Below are 16,844 nucleotides of genomic sequence, written 5' to 3'. Positions count from 1 at the left end.
TTGTATCTCCCTCATCTCATTGTAGATTGTAAGCTCTCACGAGCAGGGTCGTCTTATTTTGCTTTAATTATTGTATTGTTAATGTTGTTACTTATGACTTGTGTTTTGAAACTGTTAAACTGTAAAGCGCTGCGGAATATGTTGGCGCTATATAAATAAAGATTATTATTATTATTATTATTATTTACCACACCTCCAACAAACATCTGAGGTAGAGGGAAACCATTTATGCGTTTGAAGAGGTGTTGTGTACCAACGAGTGATTATCTTATAATTGTTCTCTTGTGCTGACACATTGTGAAGAGCCGTGCGAGTATTTATAGATAAGTTTAGTTTGGGATGTGTCAAAGGAGAAACCTAAATCTTTTTCCCATTTCACCAAAATGCTCTTTTTGGAGGGGAATCTCTTGTCAAGAGAGTGTAATAAAGGAAGGAAAGCACTTTTTTCGGGGCTTTTACAGTATCTGGGAGCATAGGGATTCATATGCAGTAAGTGGTCTTGGTAAATCCCCAGAAGACATAAAGTGGCGCATTGTTTTCCTAAGGGATTCATAATGCATAAAAGTATAGTTGGACATAGTAGGCAACGCCTTTAATTCTTGGAAAGACAAAAAGGTACCCTCTCTAAATAGCTGATCTAGCAGTGGAGATGTATCCGAGAGCAAAGATTGTAGTAGGTTGTGGGCCATAATATCTGAGACCCTGGATAGCGGGGACAGATACGAAGCAACAGAATTCCAACAATTGATCGTCACCCGAGTAAGGAGATTTGGGAATGGGACTTTATGTGTAAAAGTTGCTGAAAGAATAATCAAGCGCAGTTGTATGGGTGACATATGCTCCTCTATTGGGTGTCGAGAATCTGTGCAGGGTATAATGAAATCTCAAGACTATCAAGGGATTCTAGAGAGAAATGTGCTGCCCAGTGTCGGAAAGCTTGGTCTCAGTCGCAGGTCATGGGTCTTGCAACAGGATAATGACCCAAAACACAGCTAAAAACACCCAAGAATGGAAAACATTGGACTATTCTAAAGTGGCCTCCTATGAGCCCTGACCTAAATCCTATTGAGCATCATTGGATGGAAAGAGCTGAAACATGCCGTCTGGAAAAGGCAACCTTCAAATGCAAGACAACTGGAGCAGTTTGCTCTTGAGGAGTGGGCCAAAATACCGGTCAAGAGGTGCAGAAGTCTCATTGACAGTTACAGGAATCGCTTGATTGCAGTGATTGCTTAAAAAGGTTGTGCAGCAAAATATTAAGGTAAGAGTACCATCATTTCTGTCCAGGCCTATTTCATGAGTTCTGTTTTTTTTTAAAAATTCTGTGGAAGCATGGTTGAAAAGCAATGCCTGACTTTCATTTGGATACAGGAAAGATATATATCTTTGTACCGTGTTAGCCAGTAGATAGAAGAATATTTAGAATTGAGTCCTCAGTGGTTGATACCTTTTAATGGCTAACTGAAAAGATGGTAACACATTGCAAGCTTTCGAGACTACGCAGGTCTCTCCATCAGGCTTGACTAAAGGGCATGTCACACTAAGCGATATCGCTAGCAATATCGCTATAACTTGTGACGATATTGCTAGCGATATCGCTGTGTCTGATACTTACCTCCGACCCGCTCCCCCGCTGGTTATCGCTGATCACGCGAGAACGTCCTGGGCTGTTTCTCGTCGTCAGCTTCCTGCTGTGAGGACGAGCGACGCTTGGAGCCGGGCGGGAGGACGCAGGATCGCCTGGTGTGACAGGTAAGTAGCGATCCCCGTCCCCAGCAATGTCGCTGGTGAGATCTGCCTGTGTGGCAGCTCACTAGCGACCACTTAGCGATGTACCAGTGATCCTGACCGCGTCATATCGCTGGTCGGGATCGCTGGTACATCGCTAAGTGTGACAGGACCTTAATACAATATCTGAAGAATTGACTTTCATTTGTCCATTTTCATAGATTTTTTATTTATCATTACTTCTGTCAGATTCAAGTTATTTCTGTGAGCACTGTGGGTTTCTCTGTCATTAAACGAGGGGTACCAACAATTTTAACCACGTGTGTATAGCCATATCCCCACCCATAATAGACCATAGATGACTATTGGCAGTACACAGCTATATCTTCTTACTCACCCCCATAGATCACCATCAGAAGTACAGTGATCCCCCCCCATCCCTAATACACCATAGCTGACTATGGTCAGTACCCAGCTATATCTTCTTACTCAACCCCTCTATACATCACCATTCACGGTACAGCCATCCTTCACCCCTAATACACTGTAGATGAATATTGGCAGTATACAGCAATACTTTCTTACTCGCCTCCTCATACATCACCATCAGAGGTAAAGCCATCCCCCCAACCCTAATACACCATAGATGACTATTAGAAGTACACTGCCATATCTTCTGAGTCATCCCCTATACATCACCATCAAAGGCATGGCCATTCCCCACCCCTAATATACCATAGATGACTACTGGCAGTGCACAGCTATATCTTCTGACTCATCCCGATACATCACCATCAGAGGTATAGCCTTATCCCCACCCCTAATACACCATAGATGACTGTTGGCAGTACACAGCTATATCTTCTTACTCACCCCCCATACATCACCACCAGAGGTGCAACCATCCCCTCACTCCTAATACACCATAGTGGACTATTGGTAGTACACAATTATATATACTTACTCATCCCCAAAAACATCACCATTAGAGGTACAGCCATCGCCCCAACCCTAATAAACCATGACTATTGGAAGTACACAGCTATACCTTCTTAGTCACCCCCTATACATTACCATCAGCAGTACAGCCATCCCCCCACCCCAAATACACCAGAGATGACTACTGGTAGTACACAGCCATGTCTTGTCACTCACCCCTACACATCAACATCAGAGGTACAGCCGTTCCCTTAACCCCATACACCATAGATAGCGGCAGTACAGTCATTGCCGTGCCCCCCCCCCACGTTCCATAGCCTCTACTTTATCCCTGATCTCTCTCATAGGCTCTCCTAGGCTCTACCCCTAGTTTTAGATCTACGTTCTGCCCGGGATGTGTCCCCCATCAATAAAATAAACAACTTGAGGTTGGATGGCAGACAACCACCCCCTACCCCGAGTACAGCAGGACAGATGGCAGCCCCCCTCCATGAGAGCTGCAGGATGGAAGACAAACACCATCAGAGCACTGCAGGATGGAAGACAGACCCCCCCCCCCCCGAGTACTGCAGGATGGAAGACAGACCCCTCCCCCCCCCCCCCCAAGTACTGCAGGTCTGGAGACAGACACCCCCCTCCACCCCCCCAAGTACTGCAGGACGGAAGACAGACCCCCCCCGAGTACTACAGGACGGAAGACAGACACCACCTTCCCCGAGTACTGCAGGCCGGCCGGAAGACAGACACCCCCCCCTTCCCGAGTATTGCAGGACGGAAGACAGACACCCCCTTCCCCGAGTACTGCAGGACGGAAGACAGACCCCCCTGCCCCAAGTACTGCAGGATGGAAGACAGACACCCCCCACCCCCGAGAACTATAGAACGGATGACAAGACACCCCCCCCAGTACTGCAGGACAGAAGTCAGACATCCCCCCAGTACTACAGGACGGAAGTACCTCACACCACATGCTGGCCCGCGCGTCTCCCCACATTCTACCGTGGAGTCTCCCCACATTCCGGCTTGGTGTCTCCCCAAATTCTGGCTTGGTGTCTCCCACATTATAGCATGGGGTCTCCCCACATTCTGCCCCGTTGTCTCCCCACATTCTGTCCTGGGGTCACCTTACATTATAGCATGGGGTCTCCTCACATTATAGCATGGGGTCTCCTCACATTATAGCATGGGGTCTCCCCACATAATAGCATGGGGTCTCCCCACATAATAGCATGAGTCTCCCCACATTCTGTCCTGGGGTCTCCTCACATTATAGCATGGGGTCTCCCCACATTATAGCATGGAGTCTCCCCACATTCTGCCCTGGGGTCTCCCCACATTCTGTCCTGGGGTCTCCTCACATTATAGCATGGGGTCTCCCCACATTATAGCATGGGGTCTCCCCACATTATAGCATGGGGTCTCCCCACATTCTGTCCTGGGGTCGCCTCACATTATAGCATGGGGTCTCCTCACATTATAGCATGGGGTCTCCTCACATTATAGCATGGGGTCTCCCCACATTATAGCATGGAGTCTCCCCACATTCTGCCCTGGGGTCTCTTCACATTCTGCCCTGGGGTCTCCCCACATTCTGCCCTGGGGTCTCCCCACATTCTGCCCTGGGGTCTCCCCACATTCTGTCCTGGGGTCTCCTCACATTATAGCATGGGGTCTCCCCACATTCTGTCCTGGGGTCTCCTCACATTATAGCATGGGTTCTCCCCACATTATAGCATGGAGTCTCCCCACATTATAGCATGGGGTCTCCCCACATTCTGCCCTGGGGTCTCCCCACATTCTGCCCTGGGGTCTCCCCACATTATAGCATGGGGTCTCCCCACATTATAGCATGGAGTCTCCCCACATTATAGCATGGGGTCTCCCCACATTATAGCATGGAGTCTCCCCACATTATGCTCTGGTACTCCTCCCACCGCCCGCTGTACCTCTCACCTGTGCTCATTGTGTTGCCCGTGTTCCTGGAGACGAGTCTTAATTGAGGTAGAAAGTTCCTAAGTAACATCGCGGAGGAATTGGCTTCTTCCTATATATACAACTGCCCCCATCTCAGCTCCTCCTTCCCAGGAGCCATGTGACACGGTGTGTCTTCTAGCTCCCATTCACTCCATGCATTGCAAACAATCTGACATAGCTGAACCGGGAGTCCCAGCTGCGCTCCTGCCATTGTGAGAGCTCGGGTGACAGGAGCCTACCAGTAACATCCACTCTGGGGCCACTGCTCAGCTGTAGCGAATCCTACATTACCCAAATCCACTATATATATATATATATATATATATATAACTAGCTGAAGAGCCCGGCGTTGCATAGTAACTAACTACGGTTAGTTATGACAAATTATAATGATTATATCTATATATATATAAAGCTGAGTGTATAGCCCTGCCCACTCCGCATAGCCACATACACTATAATATCCCACATCATCCTGTCAGCCAGAGCTACCGGACTACTACCCCTAATATCCCACATCATCCCATCAGCCAGAGCCACCGGACTACTACCCCTAATATCCCACATCATCCCATCAGCCAGAGCCACCGGACCACTACCCCTAATATCCCACATCATCCCATCAGCCAGAGCCACAGGACTACTACCACTAATGTCCCACATCATCCCATCAGAGCCACCGGACTGCTGCCCCTAATATCCCACATCATCCCGTCATCCAGAGCCACCAGACAACTACCCCTAATATCCCACATCATCCCGTCAGCCAGAGCCACCAGACAACTACCCCTAATATCCCACATCATCCCGTCAGCCAGAGCCACCGGACTACTACCCCTAATATCCCGCATCATCCCGTCAGCCAGAGCCACTGGACTACTACCCCTAATATCCCACATCATCCCGTCAGCCAGAACCACCGGACCACTACCCCTATTATCCCACATCATCCCGTCATCCAGAGCCACCGGACTACTACCCCTAATATCCCACATCATCCCATCAGAGCCACCGGACTACTGCCCCTAATATCCCACATCATCCCGTCAGCCAGAGCCACCAGACAACTACCCCTAATATCCCACATCATCCCGTCAGCCAGAGCCACCGGACTACTACCCCTAATATCCCACATCATCCTGTCAGCCAGAGCCACCGGACTACTACCCCTAATATCCCACATCATCCCGTCAGCCAGAGCCACCGGACTACTACCCCTAATATCCCACATCATCCCGTCAGCCAGAGCCACCGGACTACTACCCCTAATATCCCACATCATCCCGTCAGCCAGAGCCACCGGACTACTACCCCTAATATCCCACATCATCCCATCAGAGCCACCGGACTACTGCCCCTAATATCCCACATCATCCCGTCAGCCAGAGCCACCAGACAACTACCCCTAATATCCCACATCATCCCGTCAGCCAGAGCCACCGGACTACTACCCCTAATATCCCGCATCATCCCGTCAGCCAGAGCCACTGGACTACTACCCCTAATATCCCACATCATCCCGTCAGCCAGAACCACTACCCCTATTATCCCACATCATCCCGTCAGCTAGAGCCACTGGACTACTACCACTAATATCCCACATCATCCCATCAGAGCCACCGGACTACTGCCCCTAATATCCCACATCATCCCCTCATCCAGAGCCACCAGACAACTACCCCTAATATCCCACATCATCCCGTCAGCCAGAGCCACCGGACTACTACCCCTAATATCCCGCATCATCCCGTCAGAGAGAGCCACTGGACTACTACCCCTAATATCCCACATCATCCCGTCAGCCAGAACCACCGGACCACTACCCCTATTATCCCACATCATCCCGTCATCCAGACCCACCGGACTACTCCCCCTAATATCCCACATCATCCCGTCAGCCAGAGCCACCGGACTACTACCCCTAATATCCCACATCATCCCATCAGAGCCACCGGACTACTGCCCCTAATATCCCACATCATCCCGTCAGCCAGAGCCACCAGACAACTACCCCTAATATCCCACATCATCCCGTCAGCCAGAGCCACCGGACTACTACCCCTAATATCCCACATCATCCTGTCAGCCAGAGCCACCGGACTACTACCCCTAATATCCCACATCATCCCATCAGAGCCACCGGACTACTGCCCCTAATATACCACATCATCCCGTCAGCCAGAGCCACCAGACAACTACCCCTAATATCCCACATCATCCCGTCAGCCAGAGCCACCGGATTACTACCCCTAATATCCCGCATCATCCCGTCAGCCAGAGCCACTGGACTACTACCCCTAATATCCCACATCATCCCGTCAGCCAGAACCACCGGACCACTACCCCTATTATCCCACATCATCCCGTCAGCTAGAGCCACTGGACTACTACCACTAATATCCCACATCATCCCATCAGAGCCACCGGACTACTGCCCCTAATATCCCACATCATCCCGTCAGCCAGAGCCACCAGACAACTACCCCTAATATCCCACATCATCCCGTCAGCCAGAGCCACCAGACTACTACCCCTAATATCCCGCATCATCCCGTCAGCCAGAGCCACTGGACTACTACCCCTAATATCCCACATCATCCCGTCAGCCAGAACCACCGGACCACTACCCCTAATATCCCACATCATCCCGTCAGCCAGAGCCACCGGACTACTCCCCCTAATATCCCACATCATCCCATCAGAGCCACCGGACTACTGCCCCTAATATCCCACATCATCCCGTCAGCCAGAGCTACCGGACTACTACCACTAATATCCCACATCATCCCGTCAGCCAGAACCACTGGACTACTACCCCTAATATCCCGCATCATCCCGTCAGCCAGAGCCACCGGACTACTACCCCTAATATCCCACATCATCCCATCAGCCAGAGCCACCGGACTACTACCCCTAATATCCCACATCATCCCGTCAGCCAGAGCCACCGGACTACTACCCCTAATATCCCACATCATCCCGTCAGCCAGAGCCACTGGACTACTACCCCTAATATCCCACATCATCCCGTCAGCCAGAGCCACCGGACTACTACCCCTAATATCCCACATCATCCCGTCAGCCAGAGCCACCGGACTACTACCCCTAATATCCCACATCATCCCGTCAGCCAGAGCCACCGGACTACTACCCCTAATATCCCACATCATCCCGTCAGCCAGGGCCACCGGACTACTACCCCTAATATCCCACATCATCCCGTCAGCCAGAGCCACCGGACTACTACCCCTAATATCCCACATCATCCCGTCAGCCAGAGCCACCGGACTACTACCCCTAATATCCCACATCATCCCATCAGAGCCACCGGACTACTACCCCTAATATCTCACATCATCCCGTCAGCCAGAGCTACCGGACTACTACCCCTAATATCCCACATCATCCCGTCAGCCAGAGCCACCGGACTACTACCCCTAATATCCCACATCATCCCGTCAGCCAGAGCTAACGGACTACTACCCCTAATATCCCACATCATCCCGTCAGCCAGAGCCACTGGACTACTACCCCTAATATCCCACATCATCCCATCAGCCAGAGCCACCGGACTACTACCCCTAATATCCCACATCGTCCTGTCAGAGCCACCGGACTACTACCCCTAATATCCCACATCATCCTGTCAGCCAGAGCCACCGGACTACTACCACTAATATCCCACATCATCCTGTCAGCCAGATCCACCGGACTACTCCCCCTAACATCCCACATCATCCTGTCAGCCAGAGCCACTGGACTACTACCACTAATATCCCACATCGTCCTGTCAGAGCCACCGGACTACTACCCCTAATATCCCACATCGTCCTGTCAGAGCCACCGGACTACTACCCCTAATATCCCACATCATCCTGTCAGCCAGAGCCACCGGACTACTACCACTAATATCCCACATCGTCCTGTCAGAGCCACCGGACTACTCCCCCTAACATCCCACATCATCCCATCAGCCAGAGCCACCGGACTACTACCCCTAATATCCCACATCATCCTGTCAGCCAGAGCCACCGGACTACTACCACTAATATCCCACATCGTCCTGTCAGCCAGAGCTACCGGACTACTACCCTTAATATCCCACATCATCCTGTCAGCCAGAGCCACCGGACTACTACCCCTAATATCCCACATCGTCCTGTCAGAGCCACCGTACTACTACCCCTAACATCCCACATCATCCCGTCAGCCAGAGCCACCGGACTACTACCACTAATATCCCACATCATCCTGTCAGCCAGATCCACCGGACTACTCCCCCTAACATCCCACATCATCCTGTCAGCCAGAGCCACCGGACTACTACCACTAATATCCCACATCGTCCTGTCAGAGCCACCGGACTACTCCCCCTAACATCCCACATCATCCCGTCAGCCAGAGCCACCGGACTACTACCACTAATATCCCACATCGTCCTGTCAGAGCCACCGGACTACTACCCCTAATATCCCACATCATCCTGTCAGCCAGAGCCACCGGACTACTACCACTAATATCCCACATCGTCCTGTCAGAGCCACCGGACTACTCCCCCTAACATCCCACATCATCCCGTCAGCCAGAGCCACCGGACTACTACCCCTAACATCCCACATCATCCCGTCAGCCAGAGCCACTGGACTACTACCCCTAATATCCCACATCATCCCATCAGCCAGAGCCACCGGACCACTATCCCTAATATCCCACATCATCCCGTCAGCCAGAGCCACCGGACTACTACCTCTAATATCCCACATCATCCCGTCAGCCAGAGCCGCCGGACTACTACCACTAATATCCCACATCATCCTGTCAGCCAGAGCCACCGGACTACTACCACTAATATCCCACATCGTCCTGTCAGAGCCACCGGACTACTACCCCTAATATCCCACATCATCCCGTCAGCCAGAGCCACCGGACTACTACCCCTAACATCCCACATCATCCCGTCAGCCAGAGCCACTGGACTACTATCCCTAATATCCCACATCATCCCGTCAGCCAGAGCCGCCGGACTACTACCACTAATATCCCACATCATCCTGTCAGCCAGAGCCACCGGACTACTACCACTAATATCCCACATCGTCCTGTCAGAGCCACCGGACTACTACCCCTAATATCCCACATCATCCCGTCAGCCAGAGCCACCGGACTACTACCCCTAATATCCCACATCATCCCGTCAGCCAGAGCCACCGGACTACTACCACTAATATCCCACATCGTCCTGTCAGAGCCACCGGACTACTACCCCTAATATCCCACATCATCCTGTCAGCCAGAGGCACCGGACTACTACCCCTAATATCCCACATCATCCCGTCATTCAAAGCCACCAGACTACTCCCCCTAATATCTCACATCATCCCGTCATTCAAAGCCACCGGACTACTACCCCTAATATCCCACATCATCCCGTCAGCCAGAGCCACCGGACTACTACCCCTAATATCCCACATCATCCCGTCATTCAAAGCCACCGGACTATTACCCCTAATATCCCACATCATCCAGTTAGCCATAGCCACCGGACAACTACCACTAATATCCCACATCATCCCGTCAGAGCCACCGGACCACTACCCCTAATATCCCACATCATCCCGTCAGAGCCACCGGACTACTACCCCTAATATCCCACATCATCCCTTCAGCCAGAGCCACCGGACTACTACCCCTAATATCCCATATCATCCTGTCAGCCGGGGGTCAGAACCAGAACGCTGAGTGGAACGGCCCTTCCTTCCATACCGGGGATCCTGTTAAGAGAGGCCGTGCGTCAGAACCAGAGCGCTGAGTGGATTTGCCCTGAATTCCATACCAATGATCCCTTTAATAGAAGCCTGGGGTGAGAATCAGAGCGCTGAGGGATTTACCCTAACTTCAATACTGGAGATCCCTTAACAGATGCCTCAGTTCAGTACCAAAGGGAAGAATGGATTTGCCCTCACTTCCATACCGGGGATCCCTTTAAGAGGGGCCTGGGGTCAAAATCAGAGCGCAGAGTGGATTGCCCTCACTTCCATACCATGGATCCCTTTAAGAGAGCCTGGGATCAGAACCAGAGCGCTGAGTGGATTTCCCCTGACTTTCATACAGGAGATCCCTTTAATAGAATCCTGGGGTCAGATTCAGAGCGCTGAGGGATTTGCCCTAACTTCCATACAGGAGATCCCTTTTAGAGAGCCTGGGGACAGTACCTGAGCATTTGAAGGCAATTGCCCTGACTTCCATACCGGGGATCCCTTGCAGAGAGCCTGGGGTCAGAACTAGAACGCTGAGTGGAATTGCCCTAACTTCCATACCGGGGATCCCTTTAAGAGCGGCCTGGGGTTAGAACCAAAGCGCTGGATGGATTTGCCCTCACTTCCGTACCGGGGATCCCTTTAAGAGAGGCCTGGGATCAGAACCAGAGCACTTAGTGGAATTGCTCTAACTTCCATACCAATGATCCCTTTAATAGAAGCCTGGGGTCAGAATCTGAGTGTTGATGGATTTGCCCTAACTTCCATACCGGAGATCCCTTTAAGAGAGGCCTGGGGTCAGTACCAAAGCACAGAGTGGATTTGCCCTCACTTCCATACCGGGGATCCCTTTACGAACGGCCTGGGGTCAGAACCAGAGCACTTAGTGGAATTGCCCTAGCTTCCATTCCAATGATCCCTTTAAGAGACCCTGTGGTCAGAACCACAGAGATGAGTGGAACGGTCCTAACTTCCATACCAGGGATCCCTTTAAGAGAGGCCTAGGGTCAGAACCAGAGCGCTTAGTGGAATTTCCCTAACTTCCGTACCAATGATCCCTTTAAGAGACCCTGAGGTCAAAACCAAAGTGCTGGATGGATTTGCCCTGACTTCCACATCAATGATCCCTTTAATAGAAGCCTGGGGTCAGAATCAGAGCGCTGAGGGATTTGCCCTAACTTCCATATCGGAGATCTCTTTAAGAGGGAAGATCTGCCTATGGGATGGAGGATGTGTGATGGGTTTAGGGACACAGGAGGGGGTGACTCATTTCTGTCATGTGCTCTCTGCTCCTTTCTGGGGGGCAGACAATGGCTGGGAGCTTATGTTTCCGGGGATGCTAGATTTCTCCCACCCGGTCAGTGTCTGCTGAGGTGTTGTGGAGTGGGAAAACTTTTGCTCATAGCAACCAATCACAGCTCAGCTTCTTTTAAACAGCTCTGGTGAAATGAAAGATGCATAGTGATTGGTTGCAAGGAAAACTGTTGCTCATAGCAACCAATCACAGCGCAGCTTCTTTTAAACAGCTCTGGTGAAATGAAAGATGTTTCATGATTGGTTGGTGATACACGCATGCTCGCGTACGCGCACACACACACACATACATTCAATTTTATATCTAATATATAAAGCTCAAGTGTGTGTATGTATGTATGTATGTCCGGGATTGGCATCCGCACCGTCGCAGCTACAGCCACAAAATTTGGCACAGTCACACGTCTGGACCCCGAGAGTGTCCTAGGCTATGTTGTGAGGCAAAATTTTAACCCCGCGCTTTCCAATTCACCAAACAATTTTGCCCCTATCTACATAATGGGGAAAAGTGTGTGTGCATCAAGCCCCGCCCTTCATTATGATGTCACAATTGTTGCCATGGCGACGCTGATTCATCATAGGTTGCAATGGTGACGGTTATGTCATAACGGTTGCCATGGTGATGATGATGTCATAATGGGCATATGGGCACAGGACTATGGGATGGAGGATGTGTGATGAGTATATGGGCACTGGACTATGGGATGGAGGATGTGTGATGGGTATATGGGCATGGGACTATGGGATGGAGGATGTATGATGGGTATATGGGCATGGGACTATGGGATGGAGGATATTTATGACGGGTATATGGGCATGGGACTATGGGATGGAGGATGTGTGATGGGTATATGGGCACTCGACTATGGGATGGAGGATATGTATGATGGGTATATGGGAACGGGCATATGGGATCACGGATATGTATGATGGGTATATGGGCACGGGACTATGGGATGGAGAATAACTATAATTTGCTATAACTAACCATAGTTAGTTACTATGCCCGAGCAGCGCCGGGCTCTTCAGCTAGTATATATATATATATATATATATATACACAGTAGACTAGCTGAAGAGCCCGGTGCTGCCCGGGCATAGTAACAAACTACGGTTAGTTATAACAAATTATGATGATTATATCTATATTTATAAAGCTGAGTGTATAGCCCCACCCACTCCGCATAGCCACATTCACTATAATATCCCACATCATCCCGTCAGCAAGAGCCACCGGACTACTACCCCTAATATCCCACATCATCCCATCAGCCAGAGCCATCGGACTACTCCCCCTAATATCCCACATCATCCCATCATCCAGAGCCACCGGACTACTCCCCCTAATATCCCACATCATTCTGTCAGCCTGGGGTCAGAACCAGAGCACTGAGTGGAACGGCCCTAACTTCCATACCAATGATCCCTTCAATAGAGGCCTGGGGTCAGAACCAGAACGCTGAGTGGAATTGCCCTAACTTCTACACTGGGGACCCTTTAAGAGATGCCTGGCGTCAGAACCAAAGCGCTGGATGGATTTGCCCTGACTTCCATACCAATGATCCCTTTAAGAGAGGCCTGGGGTCAGAATCAGAGTGCTGAGAGATTTGCCCTAACTTCCATACCGGAGATCCCTTTAAGAGAGGCCTGGGGTCAGAACCAAAGCGCAGAGTGGATTTGCCCTCACTTGCGTACCGGGGATGCCTTTAAGAGGGGCCTGGGATAAGAAACAGAGTGCTTAGTGGAATTGCCCTAACTTCCATACCAATGATCCCATTAAGAGACCCTGGGGTCAGAACCACAGCGCTGAGTGGAATGGTCCTAACTTCCATACCGGAGATCCCTTTAAGAGAGGCCTGGGGTCAGAACCAAAGCGCAGAGTGGATTTGCCCTCACTTGTGTACCGGGGATGCCTTTAAGAGGGGCCTGGGGTCAGAAACAGAGTACTTAGTGGAATTGCCCTAACTTCCATACCGATGATCCCTTTAAGAGACCCTGGGATCAGAACCACAGAGCTGAGTGCAATGGTGCTAACTTCTATTCCAATGATCACTTTAATAGAAGCCTGGGGTCAGAATCTGAGCGCTGAGGGATTTGCCCTAATTTCCATACCGGAGATCCCTTTAAGAGGAAAGATGTGCCTATAGGATGGAGGATGTGTGATGGGTATATGGGCTGGGAGGGGGGGATTCATTTCTGTCATATACTCTCTGCTCATTTTTGGGGGGCAGACAATGGCTGGGAGCTCATGTTCCTGGGTATGCTAGATTTCTCCCACCCAGTCACTGTCAGCTGAAGTGTTGTCATGGAATGAGGAAACTGTTGCTCATAGCAACCAGTCGCAGCTCAGCTTCTTTTAAACAGCTCTGGTGAAATGGAAGATGCTTCGTGATTGGTTGGTGATACACACACACGCACGCACACACATACATTCAATTTTATATATATAGATATACTGATAGTCTGGTGATCGAGTGATCAGGTGCTGAGTGACTGTACATAGTGAATCAAGTGTGTCAGCTGCTGCTCATAAAGGAGGATTGAGGGCCCATCCGGGAATTCACCTCTGCCCCAAGGGCCAATCCGAGCCAAAGGGCTCATACTCACATGCGAGAAACTCGGACAAGTCTTGCACGTCAATACCCGGCACTGCCGCCGGCACTCGGATTGGAGCGTTCAGCTGCATGTATTTCTATGCAGCTGAACGCTTCGGTCCTGAGTGCCGGCGGCAGTGCCGGGTATTGACGTGCGAGACTCGTCCAAGTTTCTCGCATGTGAGTATGAGCCCTAAAAGTAAAGAAGAAGTCTGCAGTTAACAACCTCCTTACCCTTCTCGCAATGGGAGAGGTGGTCACCACTGCACAATCCTGAGCACGTCATCTTCCCTCATAACACAATGTACATCCATCTGCAGTATCCCAGGCCCCACCGTCTACCTGCCGTATCCTCATCCCATTATCCATCTGCTGCATCCCGGGCCCCATAATCCACACGCAGTGTCCCGGACCCCACCGTCCACCTGCCATATGCCAAATCCCATCGTCAACTGCAGTATCCCGGGCACCATAGTCCACCTGCTGTATCCCGGGCCCCATCAGCCACCTGCTGTGTCCCGAGTTCCATCATCCACCTGTTGTATCCCGGACCCCATTGTCCACCTGAAGTATCCCTGCCCCACCGTCCACCTGTTGTATCCCGGGCCCCATCGTCCACCTGCTGTATCCCGGGCCCCATCGTCCACCTGCTGTATCCCGGGCCCCATCGTCCACCTGCTGTATCCCGGGCCCCATTGTCCACCTGCTGTATCCCAGGCCCCATCGTCGACCTGCTGTATCCCGGGCCCCATCGTCCACCTCCAGTATCCCTGACCACATCGTCCATCTGCAGTATCCCGGGCCCCATTGTCCACCTGCTGTATCCCCGGCCCCACTGTCCTCCTGTCATATCCCGGATCCCATTGTCTATCTGCTGTATCCCAGGCCCTATCGTCCACCTGCCGTATCCCGGATCGCATTGTCCACCTGCAGTATCCTGGGCCCCATCGTCCACCTGCTGTATCCCATGTCCCATCGTCCACTTGCTGTATTTCAAGCCCCATCATCCACCTGCAGTATCCCGGGCTCCACTGTCCACCTGCAGCATCAATGGCCCCATCGTCCACCTGCAGTATCCCGGGCCCCATCGTCCACATGCAGTATCCCGGGACCCATCGTCCACCTGCAGTATCCTGGGCCCCATCGTCCACCTGCAGTATCCTGGGTCCCATCGTCCACCTGCAGTATCCTGGGCCCCATTGTCCACCTGCAGTATCCCGGGCCCCATTATCCATCTGTTGTATCCCGGGCCCCACCTTCTACATGCAGAATCCAAGGCCCTATTGTCCACCTGCAGTATCCCCGACCCCATCGTCCACCTGCTGTATCCCAGGTCCCATCATCCGCCTGCTGTATCCTGGGCCCGATTGTCCACCTGCAGTATCCCAGGCCCCATCGTCCACCTGCCATATCCCATAGTCCACCTGCCATATCCCGGTCCACATCAACCACAAGCAGAATCCCGAACCCCATCATCCACTTGCAGAATCCCGGACCCTATCGTCCACCTTCTCTATAACACATGGTCCTGCTGCCTGACCGAGTGCTTCATAATTATCCTATATGAAACAGACACGGATGGACCAGTCCCCAACATCACAGAATGCCGTAACATGAGCAGAGGGATAAGAAAAGTGCTGAATCACAGTGATTGTGACAATGTTCAGCAGGAACTGCGGGTGTTAAGAGATCCCCAGGCACATTCTTCTCTGTCTTCTAACAGCCTTCATTTTATCTGTTGTCTCTGAAGCCATGCCTTTCCCATTCATTGCTAGCCTAACCCCATTCACTGCCATCATAACCCCATTCCATTCCAGCCTGCAATTTCACCACCAGCCTGTACCTGTAGTGAAGGTACAGGGTAGCAGAGGTACAGGCTGGTAGTGAAGATACATGTTGGTAGTGAAGGTACAGGCTGGTAGTGAAGGTACAGGCTGGTAGTGAAGGTGCAGGCTGGGAGTGAAGGTGCAGGCTGGTAGTGAAGGTACAGGCTGGGAGTGAAGGTACAGGCTGGGAGTGAAGGTACATGTTGGTAGTGAAGGTACAGGCTGGGAGTGAAGGTCCAGGCTGGGAGTGAAGGTACATGTTGGGAGTGAAGGTACAGGATGGGAGTGAAGGTACATGTTGGTAGTGAAGATGCAGGCTGGCAGTGAAGGTACAGGCTGGCGGTGAAGGTACAGGCTGGTGGTGAAGGTACAGGCTGGTAGTGAAGGTGCAGGCTGGTAATGAAGGTGCAGGCTGGCGGTGAAGGTACAGGCTGGCGGTGAAGGTACAGGCTGGCGGTGAAGGTACAGGCTGGCGGTGAAGGTGCAGGCTGTTAGTGAAGGTTCAGGCTGGTAGTGAAGGTGCAGTGTAATAGTGAATCAATTGTATTGTGAAAGCTACTGCTCATATAGGAGGATGGAGGGCCCATCCAGGATTCACCTCTGCCCCGTTGGCCAATCCGACCATAAAAGTAAAGAAGCCTGCAGTCAACGACCTCCTATCCCTTCTTGCAATGGGAGAGGAGGTCACCACCGCACAATCCCGAGCACATCAT

The 16,844-nt window shown here is 51.4% G+C and overlaps 1 protein-coding gene across 2 annotated transcripts in view; it reads right to left on the bottom strand.

Moving 5' to 3' along the window:
* TSTD1 (thiosulfate sulfurtransferase like domain containing 1) overlaps window positions 1–16,844 on the bottom strand; it is a 68,588-nt gene that overhangs the window by 41,592 nt on the left and 10,152 nt on the right. The window contains exon 1 of one of the 2 annotated variants that reach the window (XM_073552286.1): window positions 4,621–4,754. The exons of the other annotated variant lie outside the window; for it this stretch is intronic. Coding sequence (XP_073408387.1) covers window positions 4,621–4,690 — 70 coding nt within the window. The 5' untranslated portion in view covers window positions 4,691–4,754. Of the gene's footprint in view, window positions 1–4,620; window positions 4,755–16,844 lie in introns of those variants that run through there. 2 annotated transcript variants of the gene reach the window in all.

This window comes from Dendrobates tinctorius, unplaced genomic scaffold (assembly GCF_039654945.1).
Source record: "Dendrobates tinctorius isolate UK_male_01 unplaced genomic scaffold, ASM3965494v1 ptg000189l, whole genome shotgun sequence".
Classification (NCBI taxonomy): domain Eukaryota; kingdom Metazoa; phylum Chordata; class Amphibia; order Anura; family Dendrobatidae; genus Dendrobates; species Dendrobates tinctorius.
The sequence above is the reverse complement of the archived record's forward strand: the minus strand, read 5'-3'. Positions and strand labels throughout refer to the sequence as shown.